Source organism: Malania oleifera, chromosome 1, assembly GCF_029873635.1.
Source record: "Malania oleifera isolate guangnan ecotype guangnan chromosome 1, ASM2987363v1, whole genome shotgun sequence".
Taxonomy (NCBI): Eukaryota; Viridiplantae; Streptophyta; class Magnoliopsida; order Santalales; family Ximeniaceae; genus Malania; species Malania oleifera.
In genome coordinates this window covers 5,187,037-5,210,888 of record NC_080417.1, presented here as the reverse complement: position 1 = coordinate 5,210,888, position 23,852 = coordinate 5,187,037, and the positions used below count along the sequence as shown (strand labels likewise).

The following is a 23,852-nucleotide window of genomic DNA, read 5'->3' as shown; positions in this document are numbered from 1 at the left end:
ATGGTCCACAGACAGTAGTTAGGCATGGATTAATTAGCGGCCGGTGAACTCTATAAATATATTTAATACATAACATATGAATCTGTGTCCATGTGCCTTGCTTGCGGTTGCCCTGCACTGCTATTATCATCATCATCATCTTAACTATATTATTTTGTATTATTTTTTAATATTATTGTATAAAATTTCCCTTTCATGGGTGTGAAAACCCCAATTTAATTTTCATTTCTCCCTGCATAATGGATTTGGATCCAAACTATTATCTCTCTTAATTTCATTTTTCACAAAATACATGCCATCTCTTCTCTCCAAGGAGAAAAAAGAAAAACGCCAAGAGATGGACCTGGACCTTTTTTAAGGTTTGGTAAAAAAAAAAAAATATTAATCTATTTTAAAGTTTCAAAAATTTTAGAGATCTCTTCCGAGGTTTCAAGAATTTTAAGAACTTCCATTGAAATTTATCAAAAAGATACAAATCTCTCATTATATTTTGCAAAAGAAATAATTTTTTTTAGAGAAGTTTGTGTCTTTTTGACGAATCTTAATGGAGATTCGTAATATTTTTGAAATTTCAGAGAAGGTCAATTAAAGTTTTGAAATCTCGAAGGAGATTCCTGTCTTTTTGTCAAACCTCAAGAAAGGTGAGTGTATTTTACCAAATAAGGATTAATGGACAACTCTTTTTAAGCCAGAAATTATTATATTAGATTGAATAACAATATTATATTTTTCAAACAAGTAATCGTATCTTTAAACTTTGAATAGTTTTCTACTCATTATTATTCATTTAAGTCAAACTTTCTCACAACCACTTAAAAATAGGATTTATTTGATTGTCCAAATTTATATGACATGGTTAGGCAATCTAATCCAATAATTTTTTTTCTCAAGAAAAGCTCGCATATAACACCACCCACCACCCAAGAATGCCACAAGATCACCCTATTAATTTTATGTTAAATACAAACATATAGATTGAAAACACCCCCCCCCCCCCCCCAGAAAAAAAAAAAATACATCAGCATCAATCTAAGCTTTTTTATTTTTTAACTCCCATCTAATTCACCGCTTGAGAGACAGAGATATCACAAACTGTCATGTCCAAAGAGTGATTCAGATTAGAAGCGACCTTGAAAAACATTTAAAAAAAAAAAGAAAAAGTAGACACAAACTACGAACCTCTCTCAAAAATTTGAGATATTTTTAGGGTAATGGAGCTAAGCAAGGAGATTTTTTTTATGAAAAAAAATGAAACAGAAAACAGGCGAAAGCTAAGGATCAAGTAGCTAGGCAACAAAGACTACCACACATGCATGCATGGAGACTAGACCACACGAGAGTGACATCCACATTAATTGATGCATGGTCCCTTTTTAATTTTGGACCGTCAAGTGGGCATGCATGCACGAACTACCATACAAGCTTTTTGAGGGTAACCCATAAGCCATTCCATTCGGATTGCTAATTAAATCATGCTGCAAACTTCCAAACTAGGGCATGTAGGACCTCTAAGCTTTTACCAGCCCGACATGTATTGCGACTCCCACTGTCTAATATCACCAAGTCTTTTCACAAACACACTCACATATGTATCTTTTCTTTTCTTTTTTTTCTAAGTACCGTTGGCATGGATCAAGACTTTGCACGGGTGTGATGAAAATAAAAAATCCAATGGCCCTTTCACCTTTACAGCGATGTGCCTAGGCATTAATTAATTAATTAAGAAAAACAAGCGTATACTTATGCATGTATTTGCCTTGCATCCAACCAATTTCTCGTGGATAGGATCTTTATAAGATCAAGGTTCAAAATTTGCAAGCATGGTTGTGGGGGTGTGTTTAAAGTAGAAGACAACGAGGAATTGAATATGGTTTTTCATTGATTTTTGATGACCTAGGGAGAAGGTGATGGGTTGGAGGGTAGGGCATGTGAGGTAGCTAGAGGGCATATGAGAATATTGGATAACCCTGGAGGGATTCATCGATGTGGCCATTATTTGTCCACAAGGAGAAGGGATGATGTTTATCATTGAGATTTGACAAGTTCCTTTTTAAAAAGAAAAAAAATTAAGTTGTCGTGTTAGTATGATCATCCTATATATATATATATATATATATATATATATATATATATGTAGTACAACATTAAACAACCACAACTAAAAAGTAGGAGAGTGTCTAGTTACTGATTCCTAAAAGTGAAGTCATGTGGTACACATCTTGATATCATGGGAATTCTACAGTATAACTATGAAAATTTTGACAAACCATGTGACACCCACAACTTCCAGTAGACTCCTAATTGATGAGTACTTTAAATTTGTTTTGATAATGGTAGTTTGCTTTTAGGATTTTTTATATTGTATTTAATTGTTTTGTTTATCTCTTTTTTCAAAAAAAATAATTGAAGCATATTTTGTCTTTACACAAAATATATGGATGTGCTCCATCTTTATCATTCCTCCAATAAAAGAAAAAAAAATATGCACTCCAGAAGCCCTATATTTCACATACTTCTCAAACGTCTAACTTAGCAGAGCTAGTAGAATTTAATTAATTAATATATGTGAATATGCGTGTATCTGTGTGTAAAATTAGAATTGCTTCTGGAATGACCATAAGTACGTACATTAAGTCTTGGTATGTCGTTTTCAATACAAGAGTTCTATTCATTTACATTCAAGTGCATGTAATTGTCATTTATAGGATTTTACCCACTAATGACATCTTAGTGGCACTTGCCATGCTGCCAACCAAATGGAGGTATTATAGCTAAGTGAGGTTTGCTTGTTTGGTCTTAGGATCATTAGCTATGGTGGCCAAATTACTTACATAAATCGCGCTCCACTCCCATATTCTGAAAAAATTGTCCAAATTGGAGTTTCAAGTCATCAAAAAGGAAAAAAAAAAGTACTAAACTTAATGATTAAAATGGGTGCAACTCGATAAATAAATACATCAAACTCAGAAAAGCATAAAGCTCAACCTTACATAACCTAGGCTTAATGGTATGCACCAATCTTAAATGCATTTAGTTTAATGAAGCGGACAAAGATGACATATGTAGCAAACTGAATAAAGTTTGGCTTGCTCACTAAGCTAATCATTACATGCAATGAGCTAAATAGTTTGGCTCAAGCCAACATATATGGAGCTTAATGGAGTGCCATGGGTTCATGTGCACTAAGTTTAATGGAATATCACTAATTTTGGTACATGTTTGATGTATATATGATGCAGTCTTAGATGCATTAGACATAATGAAATATGTTATGGACTTAAGCGTTTAAATGTGTCGTAGTCCTAGTTTGGTTGATTTGTTTTAACTTGTAATCATGATATTTTTCCATCAAAATTGAGAGTATATTAATAAATAAATGAAGGTACCGTCCTCTTTTACATAAAAAAAAAAAAAAGGTTGAACAATTGAACGCCCTAAATCGAAAATCACCTATTATATCATAAAATGTCAATTTGTGTGGAAGTTACAAACCAATTAAGTGAAACATTTCACATGAATAGCAATAATGCATTTTGTCATATTAAGCACAGTGTAGATGTAGAAGTTAAAGAAAATTGGTATTTCCCACTTAATTTGATCATTATATATTTAGAATTATACGTACAAGCAATCAACATATTACAATTAATCTTTGACAAGTACTAATACCATTTTTTCCAGAAACATGAATGATTTCAAGTGAGATTTATATTCTTATATAAATAATATTATCAATCGATAATTTTTTTTAATATCTTTGTGATATCTAAAAAATAAGTAATTGAAATGCTCGATTTATTGGGTAAATTAATTTAATGAATTACATTAGCAAAGACATAATTGAGTACTTATTGTATTAAATACCTATAAATTTTTTAGGTTGATGTGATTATTATTTATGGGTCTGTCATTTATTTATATTTAAGAAAAATATAATAATTATTTATGGGGGCAGGATCACTAATGATAGTACTTAAAGGGAAGTAATTATTGAAAAGTTGGTAGAATGTGATGACCAAATTATTTCACATCAATGAGTGTTATGCATATTTTCTTTTAACTTTTTGAGGCCCTGTTTGCATGCACTCTATTAGTTTGTGAAATCATGAGATTGCATTGCTGAAGATTTGGGAGATAACCCTCTTTCGTTTTTTCATTTTCTTTCCTCTAATTTATTTTGAAAATGAAAAAATAAGTAAAAAAATAAGAGAGAGAGAGAGGGGTCCAGAGGAATACGGATGGGTCGTTTTCTGAGACACGGGGTCTGTTTCTCGCACTAAAAGGAAGGAAGCCAGTGTGTATTTGATAAGGGGAGCAGCAAAGTAGAGTTTGTCAGATTGGCGTGCATAACAATGGAGTGAGTGTGTGTGTGTGTGTGTGAGAGAGAGAGAGAGAGAGAGAGAGAGAGAGAGAGACCCCATTGCTGAAGGAAGCAGCCTCACTTTATAGTTAGACCTGATGAGAGCAAAAGAAAGATGCATCGGCGAATGGTGATGAAGAGATAAAAAGATAAGGATTTGAGATATTAGGCATTAAATTCTGGGTATGGAAGAAAAGCAGGTGAGATTCATGAGAACAGAGAGATAAAGGTGGGGGGAGGTGGTGGGGGCGGTGGTGCTGCTGCTGCTGATTCTAACGAGACGAGATTGGGAACATTCTGAGCTTGGCTTTTTTTCTTTTCTTCTGTGAAAAAACATTGTGCTGCCGGTGTGGCAAACAAGAAATGAAAAACACCTCATCTTTATTGATAGGGTTTGGTCTTTTAATTGGTTCTTAAATTTGTGGGGTTCTGGTTTGTGCCCTGCAGATCGGTATAGTATAGTGCCCATGCAGTGCGTATGGGAGTTCTTGTGTCCACTGGTAGGTATTGATTCTTTGGACTTGGCAAAGTGAGATCCAGGACTGAGAAGGGTGAGGAGTAGGTGCATTGGGACGATTGAAAGTGAAAAGAAGCTTTGTTAGGTGAGTTCTGGAGACCAACCCACCCCACCCCCCCCCAAAACTTGGATTCTACTGCTTTTTCATTTGTTCCCTTTTCCCACTTTAAGTTCTTCTGCTTCATGTTTTACAGTTCTTTATTCAATCTTCTATTTTTTTCTGAATGTTGTTATCTGGGTCGGGTTTGGTTTTAGTGCTTTGCTTCATCAGAGGTGGTTCTCTCTCTTTCTCTCTCTCTCTCTCTACAAACAGGGTTGGGTTGTCAGAGAGATGATTTTGTTGATTTTGAGAGCTTTTCCTCCATTTGGGGTCTGTTAAGTTTCATGCATTTAGCGGGTGATGACACGGGGAGATGTTTCTGGTTTATGTTTTCGAGCTGCGCATGTGTTCTAGTGGTGGGTCTTTGTTGTTTTGTTCTGTAGAACATGGGATGTTCTTGGCTTGATTTGTGTGCCCTATACATATATACTTATTTGATGATTGTTTGATTCCCAATTTCTTTTCCCCGTTTCAGTTTCACTTCTACTTTGAAACTATTTTGTTGGTACCTAGACAAAAAAAAAAAAAGATGCTTAGTGTCTACCATTTTGATGGGTTTTTCAGCTCATGCCGAGATCGTGTCCTTTGTTGCAGGTATCGTGCAACTTTAACGGAGAAGCAACGGTAGTGGGTGAAGATTTGTGAAGAAATGTGATTTTCCTACTGCTCGGGTCTTGAAATTTGTGGTCCATAATAGGTCTCGGTAGCGTTTGTGAATTGATTATATTAATTAACCACAGTGCAGAGAGAGCAGAAATATGCATCTGTAGAGAGAGAGAGAGAGGAGATAAAGAAATGAGGAAAGGCGGTGGTGTCAGGTTTGAGCAAGTGGTGTGGTGTTGTGAGGTGGGGTGTCTTTGGTTTTGAGAATTATTTAAAGTGTTTTGAGAGTTGTGTGAGTTGAGAGAGTTTATTGGCAATGTCTCCTGACTGACCCTTTGAGCCCGGTCTCTTTGGCCTCTGTTGCCCAGCCAGGAAGCAACTTCTCCTTTCAGTCTTTTTTTTGCAGAGTTTCCATTTCTACACCATCACAACAAATCCTCAGTCTCTCTCTCTCTCTCTCTCTCTCTCTCTCTCTCTCTCTCTCTCTCTCTCTCTCTCTCTTTCTCTGTGGCCTCGTTTTGTGGGAAAGATTCGGTCATACCAGAAGACTGATCAGCCTTCCCTGTGATCCATCCACCCTTCCCTGAACTGCAGAAACTTGGTCACATTCATTCAGAAGCTCTGTCCTCAAATTCTGGGATTTTCCTTTCCGCGAATTATATTTCCATCTGATGCAGTTTTGATTGGCAGTGACGGCACATTTGGTAATTTAGTGGAGGCCCGAAATTGGAATCTGAGCGGTGAAACAGATCTTAGGCAAAATGAAGTTCATGAAACTTGGATCAAAACCTGATTCATTTCAGACTGATGGGGACAACATCAGGTGAGAATGAGCATGGTACTCTTTTTCTGAATGTTTCCTAATGTGCTTTTCCCCCTTCTTTCTGCTGGAATTCTAATCTGATCCCCATTTCGCCCGTAATCAGTGTTGTTGGTTTTCTATCTTGAATATTTCTCATCACATTGTGTGTCTAAAGATTCATTTGTCTTCACCCCCCCCCCCCCCCGCCCCCCTCGCACTTCCAACCTCAAATAATGAAAATGAAACTGTTTAGTTTATTTATTTGTTTATTTGCCATGGTAAGAATGAAGCCCTAAGCCCCCACCTTCTGCCCCCACAGGTGCCCTTGCTACCAATCTCAGAAGGCTTTGACATATTCTATTTTATTTTATGCAGCAGTAAGGACAAGTTTGTTTTGTTACATATACTGTGTAGCATCTAAAGTGAGGCTATTTCTTTTTAATTATACATACACACACACACAGAGACACACACTCATTTTCATCAAAATATCTAGAAATAATTTTTATTATTAAATTATTAAAATTGGCAATGATTAAATTTGTCTGAAATGACTGTTACTGGCTCAATGATTCCTTTAGTATGGATGGCTATGGAATATAAAGTGTTATAATTTCATTCCCTTCATTAGTGGGCTTTTTCTTTTGTCTTCTCTCTATTTTTCTATTTTTTATTTTTTTGGAGAGGAAAGGGGAGAGTTAAGGATGGTGGCCGGCACCGGCACAGGTGAATGTGATGTTCAAATATGGTACTCAGCTTACCTTGATGACTACCTAAAGGGAGCTTCTTAACTTTTAATTGGTAGTACCAACTTTAATTAGATGAAGGGGAGCCTTTGCGCAACAGCCAACAAAAGAGCTATTGCCATGTGACCTGGAGGTCACGAGTTTGAGGTCATGATTTTGAGGCTTTGAAACAGCCTCTTGCACAAAATGTGAGGTAAGGATGCATATTATAGACCCATCATGATTCACCTCTTTCCCGGATCCCTGGATCCCACAAGCGCAAGAGCTTCGTGTATTGGTCTGCCCTTTTTAATTTTAATCAGATAAATTGTAATTTGTGAGAAAAAATGCTGTTTGCTGTCCTATCTATGCAGTATGCATTATATACCTTTGTTCTATTATCTAATAAAAGGTCTGAAGCCACTTGAAATAAACATTCTAAGCTAGACTGACGTCTAGGATCAAGGCCTTTGTTCTATGTTCTTCTGACCAGGTGATCTCATGGTGAGATGAAAATGGCCCCTTGATTGGGGAGTAGAGCTGTTGGAAAGGATGTGGTGGACAATGGTGAGGATAGAGCATGGAAGTCCAATGTCGTAGAGGAAAACATTAGAGCCTGATAATATAACTGATCAGAGGTAAAAAATGGTGTCTTAGTGGTGTGTTGTACAAACAGATTTAGCATGTGGGGGACTCAGTAGCCTGGAGGCTAAGGTGCTGATATGGGTAATTTTAGGGTTCAAAGTAGAGCACAGCATCATTAGATCTACCAGGGCTAACCAGCATCATGCAACATCTGTCCATCAAGCAACGGGGAGCTCTACATTCTCTTAGTATCTCCCATAGGCTGTGCAAAGTTGAATTTTCAGTTGCCTCACTTTTTGAGTTGTTTTGTGAACGAAAATAAGACAATATGCAAACTTATCCAACATGAGCATAGAGTTTATGCACCTGTGCACCAGGCAATGAATCCTACGAGGCTCATTGTTTAATGAAAATTTTTGACAGTGCCCAAAAAATTCAAGTAACTGTTTGATTTGGAAACGAAGGATTTGTTTTAAAAATGAGTGTATGAGGCTCACAACCACGTTGGTTTCTTAGGAGGGCATGTTGTCTCCAGCCTCACCCCTGCATTTGGAGATACCATTTCCATGATTTGAAACTGCAACCTTTACCTGTTGTGTACCATACTCTTGCCATTTTTCCAAGGCTTCAAATGTAATAGCAACCTTTTAGTTTTGTTTATTTTTTTAAAATAAGCTAGGTCTTTAGATAGGATGATTGTTGTCAAATTTTTGTGCAACTTATTTCAGGTTGAATAGGATTAGCTTTTGAGGTTATCCCAATCTCAACCGCATGAGGAAAATAGTTTGCCCGATTACAAACCCCAGCCAATGCTTAATTTTTTGAACTTTAGTTGGGCTTGTCAAGCTGAGGGTGAGTTGAGCAGGTTGAATGGAAAAATCAGCAATGACTCTTGCCTTCTTTAGGTTGAATGGGTATTACGTCCCCCCCCCCCCCCCCCCCCCAAAAAAAAAAAAAACAAAGAAAAGGAAAAAAAAATCAAATTTTCTCGGAATTTTTTATAGGAAGCACCTGCCTCTTATTGGGAAATTGCAAAAAAAAGAAGAAGAAAAAGAAACAAATGTTTCAATTGGAACAATGTCATCACGAACACATATCTGGAACAATCTCTATCTTGGGTTGAAAAAGTTGATAGAAATTGAGACCAGTGTTTCAAAAGGCGTTATTGAGGCGCGCCTTGAGGCAATTTGGGCCTAAAACGCACGCCTTGAGGCAATTTGGGCCTAAAACGCACTAAGGCGCAGGTAGAAATGTGTAAATCCCAAAAGGCGTATGCGTCTCCCGTAAATGCTCGCCTTTTATGTCTCAAAAATCAAGGCGTATGCATTTTGGGCTTCTCTGTTTAAAGCATAAATTAAAAAAGAAAACCCAAAACATCTAAAACCCATTCCTTCCTCTCTCCCAAGAAGCTTCTTCCCTTCTGCTCTCTCGACGACGAAGCCTCCAGCGAGTCTTCTCCTCGACGATAGCCTTTGCTCTCTATCCAACGATTCCTCCAGCACCTCCTCTCTCTTCGATGACTTGACGGCTGCTACCAACGATTCCTCCAAGCTTCCTATCTCTCTCTGACAAGACGAATCGATGTTCCCTTTCAAACTATGATCTGCCTCCGACGACTCCTTCTGTCGTATTTTTTCCCTTCGACGAACCTTTCGGAGCTGTCATCTCTCTGCAGCGACCCTCTGCAGTCTCTCGCCTTTCTCCGTGATCCTCTCGTACTCTCTGTGTTGGCTGCAACTGGCTTTTAGAAATTAGAATCTTGAGACATTTTTAATTTGGATTTTTTATTATGGCTCATCTCATGCTTATTTTTTTAACATATATTGTTTGTGTTTGTTAGTTAAAATTTAAAATTGGCCTATATGATATTTAAAAATTGCGTTTTTATATTTTTCTATATTATTTTAAAAATTTTCACATTTGTATTATATTAAAATTTATTTTTTTATTAATTATTAAAATGTATATATTGTCCCAAAATGCTTACGTCTTAAAGCTTACGCCTCGCCTCGCAGAGGGTAAAACGCCTCGCCTTACGCCTTCGTCTTTTAAAACACTGATTGAAACTATTGTCAACATGTTTGGTAATTGCTTATAGTGAATTGAAAGGACCAAAACCAGCTAATATGGTGTAATATGCATATTTTAGCATTTGATACATTTTAAATCTCTAAGATGCATCAAGTTTCAAATTATTTTTAAACCTTTTATATTAAAGCTTGTTTGTTACAGCTCTTTGATCATTATCTTGTAATAATCTTTCCTTGAAGTAATTGTAAGTAGGATATGTGAAATTTAGATCAACTTATTAAATTGAAGGGAAATATTGTAAATGTAAGTAAATCTTAAGATGGGACATGACTCCAATTGAGATATATTGCCCTTTTCTAAATTCTCCTATAAGGGAGACTTATTTCAAAATACTTTTCTGAGTTACCATTTTTTTCACCCTCTGTTAATTTAGAACTTGTTTATAGAACAAGTGCTACAGACAAAAAAGAAACTCCTGATTCAATTTATAGACTCATTGAGCATCTTATAGCTCATCAGCTCTCTGTGCCAGCATAGTGTTTACCCCAAGTTAGATTAGATGATATTAAATCATGAAATCTCATTGTTGCTTGACATAGTTTTCATACAGATTTTTCACTGAACAACACGCATGGTGCATTATTGGTACGGAAAAGCATAGAGTAGAGATGAATGACAAAATTTTGCATTCCAGGTAGGTTCCTTCTGTGTTGTGTCCAGCACAAAAATTGAAATATTAAAATCTAGTTAAAAATGAGATCAACAGAAAATGCTTGATCAGCCCAATTTTGCTCCCCTTCTAATTATTTTTCCTTTGAGAAGTTATGCAATATGCCCTTTCCTACCTGTTTTTCTTGATAGTGCAACAAGGTATATACACACTCACAGAGGACATTAACAACAGTGGAGAAGGAAATTTATCTAATGTAGATGTCATCAGGAAACCTGCGAAAGTGAAAATATAAACAAGAAATTTTTCTCATTGAGCTGTATGCCATGTGACAAATGGATGTCTTTGATTTTATGTACAAAATGATCTTCAGCATCTTGAGAATCTTGCTCATGAATTTTAGGTGAACTTGGCTACATGGGTTTGGCTGCTTAAACTTGTGAGCAATTGAAGAGAGAGAAACCAAACCACGTGTCTTTATGTGTTCATGCTTACACTTTTCTTCATCATGGTCCAGTAACAAACTGCTGCTCCATTGTCCAGTTATCATGTGCTAACCAATGGTATACCAGGCCACTGTGTTAGACGGTGCTTTTCCAATGTTGCCCTGAATACTTTTAGGACCTTCAAATTTTTCCTTTATCTTCTTCTTGCATGTGAATCTGTTCTCTATGGATCCCACTAATTAATTATTCTTGTTTAAAAAAAAAAATCGAACTAGAAAACCACCTTTTTAGTGTGTCTGGGTGTAAGCTTATCTTTTAATTCTTATCAATATTCAGCTACTGCAGAATTGTAAATAATTTATGGAATTCAGTGAAGTTTCTGGCTTATAAAACCAAACCATCGATGCGAGTCATTGAAGGTTTTAAATTTTAATTCATAAAGTTATGTCGCTCTGGTGATGAAATGAATTTTTGGAATTGTACGAAAGTATGAAACGATGTTGGAATATCCTCCAATTTACAGGCAATTTTTCTTGGGATGTGGAATATCATTCCTGAAGGTGTCTCAACTCAATTGCAAGGGGTATAAACTCAAAACTTAGAAATCAAAAGCTTAAGTTACTGAATCAGTATCTCCAAATGTGGAGGTTAGGATGCATACATCCTGAACAACACCACCCCCCACCCCCCCCACAAGACTCCCAAAATAGCATGAAGCCTTGTGCACTTGGTGTTGTGTATGTGTACATGTTATCTGCAAACTCTCTTCTATCACATTTTTTTCCTAGGTTAGATTGGGAGAGGGATGTAGAAAGGGAAGTCATGGGACCATGCACCAGCATTGCTGAACAGAGAAGACTTTCTATATCATGTGAAAAAAAAAACACAAACACACACTTTTCTGCTACTTGGAACACATTCTTTTGTTCTCTGTTTGTTTATTCTACAGATTATCTACTATGATGATGTTTAGGAATCAGGGAATCACAGGCATTGTTGTGAGATTAGTTTGTCCTTCTTGGAAGGCTGCTTTTACATTGTTGTTCGTTGCTTTCTCCTTATGTATCAACTTTAGGTGTTATATTGCTTGCCATATTCCATATGATGTTATGGTTATGTTTTCTTTGTACTTAGGTGTGAGTCCGAGCTCTTTTTGGACTTAAAATTCCAGTCTAACACCGGAAATTTTGCATAGTGACATTGATCTTCATTTACTCTTTTCCTGCACATACTTAGGGCTAACCAATGCTAAGTAAAAATTTGTGTCAAATGTCCATTTAACATGACTGAAGGAACATTTGTGTGCCCAGGTATGTGGCAACAGAGCTGGCTACTGACATTGTCATCACCATTGGAGACGTGAAATTTTTTCTCCACAAGGTATGAGATACACACGCTTTGAATGAATAGCTTAACAATATTCAAATGCAGTAATATTTTAGGTATGTGAGGTTTGATCTGGTTAATTAATGAATAATTGCAAGTCTACAGATGATGTCAGCCATCATTTCTTTTTCCCCCAAATAATATGAAAATTGTAGGACTGAAGACTTATAGTTGACTTTCCTTCTGTGAAATAAAAATCCTTCAGATTGCTTTGAGTAATCCAAACTGATTTGTTCAAGGTCGGCAGGCCAGTTATAGGCCAAACCATGCTAGTCATATCCATAATATATGACTAGCTAGGCTCGTCCGGTTGCAGAAAGAAACAATGATCTTCAACTACAGCAGGGAATCATATTGTCACTTATGATTCACTGAATCAGTTCTGCCCAATTGTATGCAATTTAAACCCACATGCTTGTCTGAAAGTGCTAATTAAGTTAATTTTTTTGCAGTTTCCGCTTTTGTCCAAGAGTACCCGCTTGCAGAAGCTAGTTGCAACAACAAATGAGGAGGCAAATGAAGAAATCCAGATTCAGGATATTCCTGGTGGACCAGCTGCCTTTGAAATATGTGCAAAGTTCTGTTATGGTATGACAGTCACGCTCAATGCATACAATGTGGTTGCAGCTCGTTGTGCAGCAGAGTACCTTGAGATGTATGAAACCGTTGAAAAAGGAAATCTCATCTACAAAATTGAAGTTTTCCTCAACTCTAGCATCTTCCGTAGCTGGAAAGATTCAATTATTGTTCTTCGAAGTTCAAAATCTCTTCTTCCATGGTCTGAAGAACTGAAGGTGGTCAGCCATTGCCTGGACTCGATAGCATCCAAGGCTTCCATTGATACTTCCAAGGTGGAGTGGTCATACACTTATAACCGGAAAAAACTTCCGTCAGAGAATGGGAATGATCCACATTGGAATGCGGTGAGAAAACACCAGATGGTTCCAAAGGACTGGTGGGTAGAAGATCTATGCGAGCTTGAAATTGATTTATATAAGAGAGTCATAGTAACAATCAAATCAACCGGAAGAATTTCTAGCGATGTAATTGGAGAAGCCTTGAAAGCATATATTTTGAAAAGATTACCAGGGTTCGGCAAGGGAATGATCCAGTGTAGCGATGTCGTAAAGAGTCGATCATTGTTGGAGACCATTGTGTGGCTGCTACCCACTGAGAAAGGCAGTGTTTCCTGTAGTTTCTTGCTAAAATTGTTAAAAGCAGCAACTTTGTTAGAATGTGGTGAAATCGGAAGAAGAGAGTTGTTGAGAAGAATTGGCGAGCAGCTGGAGGCGGCTACAGTGACTGACCTTTTGATTCCTGCCCCAGCAGGGCAGACAACAATATATGATGTTGATATAGTGCAGACCTTAGTTGGAGAGTTTGTGATGCATGAGCAGAGTGCTCAGACTGATCTTCCAGTGGAAAATGAATTCCTGGAAATCACAAGCCCTGGGTATGTGTCTGATGCCTCCAAGGTGATGGTGGCTAAGCTAGTTGATGGCTATCTTGCCGAAATTGCTCGGGATCCCAATCTACCTCTGTCCAAATTTGTCAGTCTTGCTGAAATGGTATCAGGATTTCCAAGACCATCTCATGATGGACTTTACCGTGCCATTGACATGTATCTCAAGGTAATTTCTCTAACATTTTCATTTACGTTGTCTCATTTAGATTATATCCACCAATTAGAATTTTTTCCCTAGGTTAATTGTAACACATGCACACACACACACACATAGAGGTAGGGAGTGGAATATTGAGGCAGTTGCAAGGGCAGAAGGCAAACACAAACACAACACTCCAAAAGGGGCTCCTTGTTGCCGGGAGTACAACTTTATATCATGTTAACATATTTCTGCACTGGCCGATGTGTGACAATGGCCATTCTTTATTAAGAGTTCATTATCACTATTTTTGGTATAAGATTTTATATCAAGAAAAGAATGCCCTTCATTGTTACTGAATATGGGTTGGTATAAAAAAGGCTTGCAGGGTAACAGGCATTATGCCATGTAACAAGTTCAACTGGTAATGTTGAGAATATTTTTGTATTTTAGAGAGTGAATCTTTTAGACAACCCTAGCTATTCATTGTAGTTATCTTTCTCTCCATTTTCCTCAAAATTATAATTAATTAAAATTAATTTTTTTTAGAATGAACAATCACAAGATTATGATCATTTAGTTTGATCCAGCCTGCCTGTGGAGCTGGAGAGACTTCCTAATCGCCTCTTCATGTCTCCCTTTTGCAATCGACTAACTAAAATGTATCTGTTATACTCAATTTCTCCACTATCTGTAATGCATCTACTGGTATATTTCAAACGTAGAGTCCAGTACCATCTTTCACAGAGACAAGAGTCATTTGTTTTGCTACAAACTGCTTACTGGTTATTGGTGCAGGAACACCCTGGGATCAGCAAGAGTGAGAGAAAGAGAATTTGCAGGTTGATGGACTGCAAGAAGCTGTCTGGCGATGCCTGCATGCATGCTGTGCAAAATGAGCGGCTCCCCTTGCGGGTTGTTGTTCAGGTTCTCTTTTTCGAGCAAGTTAGGGCTTCAGCATCCGCTGGTGGTAGTACACCCGACCTCCCAACTTCCATCAGATCATTACTCCCCAGTGGTTCAAACGAAAGCTCAAGGTCTGCAACTACCAACACAGAAGAGGACTGGGATAATGTAGCCACGGCAGAGGAGCTTAAGGCTTTGAAAGGGGAGCTTGCTACTCTGAAGTTAGGAGGTGTGGTTGGGGGAGGTGGCAGTGACAGGCATGGACATGATGGTAATAAAAACACTGATAAGGTGGTTGCAAATAAAATGAAAGGTTTGGTCATGTCGAAAATCTTCTCAAAACTGTGGTCAAGCAAAGAGAGGCATGGCGAATGCAGCAGCTCCGATACGTCAGAGAGTCCTGGATCCGCAAATGCAGATGAAACAAAATCCACCCCATCCAGAAGTAGGAGGCATTCAGTATCTTAGTGAGGGGAAGGAGCCAAATGGTTGGTCCATTGCTTTGTAAAATTATGTCTGAACTGCGTTGACACTAGAAAGTTAGAACCTGCTGACGTCTTCCAGCTTAACTTTGGGATGAACAGAAAAGGCTGATCGGAAAACCTCGAGCAAAAGAGGCATGTTGATGAGGAAGATCAAGCGGATATCTTTTGAAACATCTAGTGATTCACTTGTTGGCCCAAAGAAATATCCAAGTTCTTCCTTATTTTTTCTTGGTCTCAGATTAAATAGGGGCTTTGGATAATGGCTCGGTTTTGTTCTACCATGTGGATAAAAGGGAATGCTAGATTTGTGTCTTTGGAGTCCACCCATTGCCTTTATAATTTTAGGGTATGTTGAGTGTTGGGAAGCCATCCTAGTGTGTCTTGAAGGGTGTTCTAATATTGTGAAGGAGCCTCTAGACTTCACTGTTAAACTACTGGCATCTAGTTAAAGCCACTGCACAAACTACATAGAAGAATGATTAGGAGTTCTTGAGCACAACCCAATTGCCTGAATTGGTGTATGAGGGGGTGTGATCTGTAGAGACAGTATCTCTGATCTTATGTTTGAAGAGGTATTAGATTTGGATTTGTATTGGATTTGGGCAAGATATAATATAAAATTGTATTAAAATTTGTCCAAATTCACCAAAATTCAAATCCAAGATTTGAAAGGCATCCTAAAAGTTTTGTATTAGGGCGTTCATGTTTCCTCTGCAGATCCTGGAGGCCCCATGTTCAATTCATACCCCAATTAGGATGGCTTGTGGCAGCTGGTGGGAGAGTGCTTTTAGTCCAAAGTCCAGAGGGCCTTCAGCAATGAACCAAAAAAAAATAAAAATAAAAAATACAATAGCTTGCTCATGGAGAACAGGCAAGCGGGAAACCATTTTGGTCCACTTGCAGGGCTTGCATAATTGGAGGGATCTGCTTCGGCAGTTCCTTTCTCTTTTTCTTTTCCCATAGTTGAGGCACGTGAAGTACTCTTTGCTTTTTTCTCCCAAAATAAATATGCAAATAGACGAACATAACTCAAATTTGAAATGAGAAAGAATTCCATGCAATCACATGTTTTGGATTACTGGACTCGATCGTTTTATTTTAGTACTTGGGCTGAGACTAGGCCGGAAGGCAAGATGAACCTAGCTAGAAGGTTCTCCCATGGGGCCTACTGCAATATTTTTCTGGGTTGGAAGGGCATGACCCACTTCGGCCCATTGCAGCCCAAAGATCACAGCCCAAAACTCAACCGAGGCATCATAGAACCCTAATATGGAGAAAGATGCCATGGGCAAACCAGCTTAATTGGTGTCTCACAAGGATGAATCTATTAAACCACCATTCCAGGATATTCCTAGTACGAGTTTGATATGAAGTTGCCACGAGCTCTCCTGCCTGACATACGACACTCCTATCGAAGTTTACATCTCTGTGTCGGATTTGTCCTCGCGACAAATATTCTCAGATTGATTTTGATACTACTAAATCTAACGAATTTTATCCAATTGAAAAAGAATATCGTTCAAGATAAAAACTGTTTATTTAATTATTTATTTAAAGATCAAAATCTCATTAATGCACTCCCAACGTCAAATTAAAGTAGCCCTCTTAAAAGCAAAACATTAGGGAAACTGTAGGTGGGGGCGGGGGCCATGCAGCTTCGTCATCTCAAATTGCTTGGACCTAGCTAGCGTTAAACCTACTCTGAGTTGACATTGACACTGACCCAACACAATGGCAACCCAGAAATCACACGCCCATGCCAGTCTCCATTTACCACTAGACAAATTAAAGAACTCTGATTCAATTCATTCAAGAAATGCTCTATAATCCATATTACTAACATCTCATAGAGATTACGAACCTTCCAAGCCACTAGCTACAAGCCTAGAAGCCTACAACCCAATCCTACTCTCTTTATAGGACTGCTGAAAACAAGAACACCAAAGCCTTCCAAGTTGGACTGGAACGGGCACTGCTGACTTTTTCCCCCTCTAATCACCTAAACTCCCAACATCCATCCCATTGTTTAGCACCACATTGGACCGGACCTGACTGGACCAGAACCGGACCACCCTGAACCGAAAATTTTGAAAAATCATTGTCAATTAGGTCAAACTTGGGTAACTCAGGCCAACTCGACCATCACCCAACATCCATCCTTTTCATGCCAACGAAGGAGTGCATAAAAGAAAGGCGGAGCTTTATATTCACCGTTGCATTCCTCATTTTTCATTCCTTTTTGGGGTCCCTCCCTCTGCCAGGAAATTTCAGATGAGGGCTAATAGGGAAGGGAGTTCTCTGAACAATTATGTTAATTAATGCTTACGTAAAGTTAGGTTGTGTTTGACAAGCATTGCTTAAATATGAAAGTTTAGAGAGTCAAAATTTGCCCCAAACTCTTAGACTACCCACTATTTTTGGTATGGCATTGTTTGAACTCTAGAGTGTGTTTTAAGGTGGCTAATTTTTTATCGCCATCTTGCAATGCAGTTTTCAGGTTTGCACAGTTGGTTTGCAAAATCCCGATTTTTTATAATAGAGTGGAACAAGATGGAAATGCGATAAACATGAAATAGAATGTGATAATTTAGGAGATAAAAAAGGTAGGATGTGTGAATGTTTGTGTTACTCCATGAAGTATGAAATAGGACCGTTGCGGGATAAGTCAGCGGGACTGCTCTTCCGACCTTTGTAGACCTGAAAAAGAGAAAGGAAGAAAGGCTTGGAGGACCCAAGGTGTAGGTATAAAATCAACGAGACTGCTCTTTCGACTTCTGTAGACCTGAAAAAGGGAAAGGAAGAAAGACTTGGAGGACTCGGGATGTACTACGAGAATAGTTCCGATGCTTAAGTAAGAGAAATGCTTCGGAGAGGATAAATGCAACAGTAAGAATGAGTGTTGACTCACTTCCTTTGGCCTCTTCCCTGCGTCCCTTCTTATGGGAGTTAGATTTTATCCTTGAGTTGATTTGTCTTTATGGTGTGGGGGCGTGAATTGCACCCGAGTCATAAAGTGTCTGCGTGCATCACTTCGACCATTTAAGGCACCGACGTGGATCTCTCCTCCTTTTTATTGGGTTGGAGTTGATTGCTCTCGTTAGAAGGTCAGACTTGGGAAGTGATAACTAGGTGTTAACTTTCTCTTATAAGCTGATATATTTTGGGCACATCAAGGACAGATCAATGATGATGAAACACTTTCTTCTTCGTAAGTTATTAAAATTTTTACAAACCAAACACAATCAAACGTAAAAAAAACAAAAAAACAAAAGAAAAATAGCTAGGTAAGGGTATGTTTGACATTGTTAGAAAAGAGATAGATTATAAGAAGAAACACATTTATTTATTTTGCTAGTTTTCTGTTTCTATTGACGGTTTTCAACTATTTCCCTAAAAATTAAAAGTTAGATTTTATGATTTTAGTTTTTCTGGCAACTAATTTTCAGAAATTTTAATATCCAAAAATAATTTTTTAGATTATATTATTCATTTATACACTTTTAAATTAAAATAAAAATTAAATGATCATATGAATTCAAATATAATTAAAATTTAAATATAAATAAATTTATAAAATAATAATAAAGTCAATTACAAAATACTTTTACTATTTTTCAATTGTCATGTCCAATAAATTTTTTATTGTTAAAAGTAGAACAATTAAGTAAAATAAGTATTATAAATTTTATTTTTATTATAGTAATTTTTAATGTGTATTATTTGCTATTTTATTATTTTAATAATTATTTATAGTATTGTTTGATTTAAAGATGAAAACAAGCAATTTTTAATTAATTTTTTAATTTGTATTAGTTTTATAAATGTTAATAAAATAGGTTGTTGGTTCCTATTTTTTATTTTTATTTTTGGCTTTTAGTTATCATTTTTAGTTATCGTTTTTCTAATTTTTTATAGTGATACTAGGTGGTCCATATAAATTCAATGTTTCAAATTAAATTGGGTGAGTTGCATCATCATCGATCATTATTAAATTACTTCTGATCAACCACATACTTAAAATGCAAATCAAGTTAAAATTTTAATTCACTAGGAAATTGATCAAACTAAAACTAAACCATTTTGATTGGTTTATCGAACTTCTATTACCTTATAGTTTGAGATAATATCCAAGATTAAGTGAATTCAACCAGCTAATTTAAATTCATATTTTCATGCCAATAATAGTTTTGAAATATATTAATTTCATAAAATTGCAATATGAAAACATGTAAAAAACTAATATTTTTTAATACATATATATATATATATACACATAATTTTATATACAATATACATTAAGGATGTGTTTGGGAGCATAAATTTCAAATCTTGGATTTAGACTTGGGTAGATTTGGACAAATTTCAATATAATTTTATACTATATCTTATCCAAATTCAATACAATTCTGAATCTAAGATCTCTCCAATCATAGGATGAAAATATTTATGTTTAAAATATCAGCTTGGTTATGTTACTTGCGACTATTAAGATCTTAGAGTCAAAACTAAACAAATAATCAAAGAATTTTGAAAAAGAAAAAAGTCAAAACCAAATCTAAACTTACAATAACCATTTTTTTTTGGGTTCTATTTGGTCCAATTTTATGATTTGAATCTAATTTTTATCCTTTTTATTATACCCACCCGTACATTAAGCAAGATCTCCCTAAGTATTATATAAAAGAGGTCACGGAAAGCATAAGAAGACATGTATACCTACTACCGAAGTTGAGCACTAGAGATATCCGCAACGAGCAATGCTCGATCTAAATATGGTCCTTAATTTGTTTTGTTAAAGTCATCTCAAAGGGCCCGAGACTAGTCAAAAATTGACAACAATAAATCCTTTTTTTTTTTTTTAAATAAGTAGGAAAGAAATATAAATTTAAAAAGGCATATTCTCAACATCGAATTCATAAATTTTTTTAAAAAAATAAGAAGAAATATTTTAATAAACTTAGGATTTTCTTTCTATTTTTTGTTGGTGGGAGGGGGTAGCTAATTAAAATAGTATTAAGAATCACTTAGGACTAGATATGAAAAGATTTCTTCTAGGTGGTCTAAATTATTCCACCAAGTGGCTAGTAGCTACCACAACCATCATGAAAAAAAAAAAAGTTTTATTTCTTATCTTAATTCAAGTAGAAAACTCAAGAATGTCATTTTTTTTAGAAGAGAAAGGGATTAGAACATGGTTGTTGACAATGTGAATGATATATTAGTCATTATATTTTAAAGAAAAAAAAAGAAGAAGAAGATTGCTTTGACTATCTCAACTTCCCAAATATCAAAAAAGATTTTGAGGATTGAAGTAATGGTTGAGGAAGAAACACCACTAATTTTTTATTATTTGCAAATCAATATCTATTTAAGAGGAATTTTTTGTCTGGAAAAATAGCTTTCCCCACCAAGTATTCATCTTCAATTGTTGATATCGATCAATATTTCCTCAATTTAAGATATTTTTAGAGACATTATGACCCAAAAAAAAAAAAAACAAAGATTGTATGGTATGCATTGGGTCGGAAAAAAAATTAACTACTAACTCATTTTTTTGAGAAAACCTAAATAATTCTAGTAAATAAAGAAATGAAAACTCTTAAATCGAAATTGCCATTATATATATATGAGTAAAAAGTCAAGAGTTCAAAGGTTCTAATAAAAAAGCAATTAAAATTAGGAATAATTAAAAATGAATAGAGACAAATTGCACATGGGAGTCTTGATTTTATCGCATGTTCATAGAGACACACATGCACACATTCAAGTTATAATTATAATATTTCATATGCCTCGCGGTCAATAGATATGGACATTACGCGTATTACACTAGCTAGTATTGGTCATCATAATGTATAAATTATATGTATAGAAGTGCTCAATGTCCATATTTACGGTTTGACCTAATGTCCATAACTATCGTGTGTTAAATATCAATATAGGATATATAATTTAGTCCCAAAGAATAACAATACAAAACGCATCAATCAATAGAGAAATATTCTTCAAGTTCGCAATGTATATGTAAGTGTCTATTCATTCATTCATTTTCATATTTAAGCTGACAAGTCCTTTAATCTTCACGTGCAAAGCTTTGTCTTCCATATGGTCAATTGATAGCCCAAAGTGTTTTTTTTTTTTTTTATCGGATCTTTCTATATCCCCTCAATGTAGGTATAGCCTCGTGGGTTATTCATAACTTTGTGAAAAAGATTGACTCTTTTATTTATAATCACACACAAATATGCATAAATAGATACACGCTTCACATGTTTTTGACCATTAGAATATATATAATATCATATGATACACTACAAAACGAAAAACAAAAAAACACAGAAACAAAATAAAATTATGCAATTTGGCATGTATGAGAATTAATAATTTATATATATTATATAAATGGCAAAGGAAGTAGGGGACCTTCATCTTGTCCGTTCAAAATGGAAAATAGAATTAGCAAAGGCATGAGCCTATTTGGCTTTATGTCTTTATGTATGCGCACACATGGGTAGCAAGGCTACAAGGTCCCACGTGCTTCTTGCCCCTATTGTCCCAAAACACTTTCTTGTCTATTTATGCCTATGTAAATGATAAAAGGTGGCTTCTTGAAGAAATTTGTACCTTTTTTTTTTGTAGCTTATATATGTCTCTGTATAAATATGTAAGCATAATCATTTGCAGTTGTCATTTGTGAATTGGGAAAAAAAATTAGGTTTCGTAAGAGTACTGTATGTACCCTCTTCATTAAAATTGTGTCGTGTATACTTTTGAAGAGCCAAAATATTTGTTCGACACAATTTTGATGGAAGGGGCATGGTGTCTCTGTGACAAGTAGATATGTGAGTCTTTCTCTACGAATTCTGGGTATTTATGACCCTTTATTTTTTAATGATATAAAGAGAGGTTAAGACCAAAAATAGAAAGGAAACATACCAGCGATAGGCAATATCGAAAAAGACAACCTCATGTCAAGATATGGTCAATAAATTTAATATATGTTCTTCCCTTAAACGAATGTTAAATTCTCAAAAGATCATTATTCGGTTCACATTAAGTGATTATCAAAACATTCTACGGACATGAGTGTCAATGTGTTTAATGCAAAATAAAATGAAAGCCGAGATTGGAATGCTTGGAAGAAAGAAAAAAAAAACCCTTAAAAAATTGACCAAAATTCTACCCCAATAAGCATGTTCCTTCCTTCATTCTTTGCCTGTGACTACTCGATCTTTGTTTTAACATAGTGGTTGAGGCATTTGGCTGCCATGGTGACAAGAAAAGCATGCGACAAAGAGAGTCAATGTGTAGAATTTTAAGACCCCTATGTGCACTTTCACATTTCTTGATTCACGCCACGTATTAGATACATTAAGTGTATACAACGGATCTAATATAATTTTTCTATATGTAGAAAAAATTATTTAACATAGTTATATCTCTATATATATTCACATAACAAAATCATATTTTTCTTATCTTTCTACCTCACCTTTTTTTTTTTTTTCAGAAATTTACAGTGGAAAATAATGCATGTTGGGTCGGACGAGCAGCTAGCTAGTTACCTAACTTCCCCTCCACCCCCCAACGCATGAATTCCCCGTGAAGAACCAAAACCATATATGCTTATGTTTCTCTTTCTCTAAATTTAAATTTAAATTTATGAAATGGTTAAAGCATGAGGAGAGGGGGTTGAAGCTGCAGGGTGAGGCGTTATGTGTGGTTTATGACTCACTGACGACTCAGCTCTCTGCAAGAAGTGCGTGTATCCACCAACCTACCAAGCTCCCATACCCACCACAACTCATCCATGTTCATATGGTTTGTGCTTTCCTCTTCTCTTTAACTTTTTTTTTTCTCATTTTAAAATATTATTCTTGCTATGAGATCACGCCCTAGAATTAAGAATATGAAAAAAAAGAGGAAAAAATTAAAAGAAAAAGAACATCAAATTTACGTGGTTCGATAGTGTGCCTACGTTTACAGTAGTTTCCACTATATCATCAAATGAAACTATCTTAAGATTTTAATTTTTGATTATAATATGTACATACAGTCCCACATTGGAGGGAGTGAATTTTTTGATAAATCATTCGTATAGAGAAGGGAACAAAGTAGCAGATGCCTTGACGCGATAAGGTGCTATGGGGAGGAATAGTTTGTTTACAAATAGTAGTCAACTCCCTAGAGTTAATAATGGTTTGTATAAATTGGAGAAGATGGGTATGGCTTATATGAGGTATGTTTAACTGATTTTCTTTTGGTTTTTACTTATGTTTTTTACTGTTTATCTTTTGTTTTGTTTTGTTGTGTGAGGTTTGTTTTGTAGGTCCTGATTTGTTTCGTTTTGTTTGGACTTGTAACCCGATTTTGGCTGGATGTTGGTGTTGTTCTTTGGGAGATTTTTAACGTTTGTCTTTTGTTATCTCTCATTGATTGTCTTGTAACCATGGTATTCTTCCGCAAAAAGTGAGGGGTTATTAATAAATAATGGAGGTACCGCCTTTCTTTAAAAAAAAAAAAAAAAAATACAATCCCATATAAAAACTCCAAAAAACTCTCATATAATAATATAACTACATTATGCGCTGACTTAAATGTATTATATCGAACTGCACTCTCTCAATGACCC

General features: G+C 35.9%; 1 protein-coding gene across 1 annotated transcript; it reads left to right on the top strand.

Moving 5' to 3' along the window:
- The first annotated feature begins 4,219 nt into the window (after positions 1-4,219).
- On the top strand, positions 4,220-15,861 carry LOC131150647 (BTB/POZ domain-containing protein NPY5-like). The gene is made up of 5 exons (XM_058101501.1): positions 4,220-4,962; positions 5,572-6,403; positions 12,150-12,219; positions 12,678-13,856; positions 14,628-15,861. Exons 2-5 carry the CDS (start codon positions 6,342-6,344, stop codon positions 15,201-15,203), a joined length of 1,887 nt encoding a protein of 628 aa, XP_057957484.1. The 5' UTR covers positions 4,220-4,962; positions 5,572-6,341; the 3' UTR covers positions 15,204-15,861.
- The last annotated feature ends 7,991 nt before the right edge of the window (positions 15,862-23,852 follow it).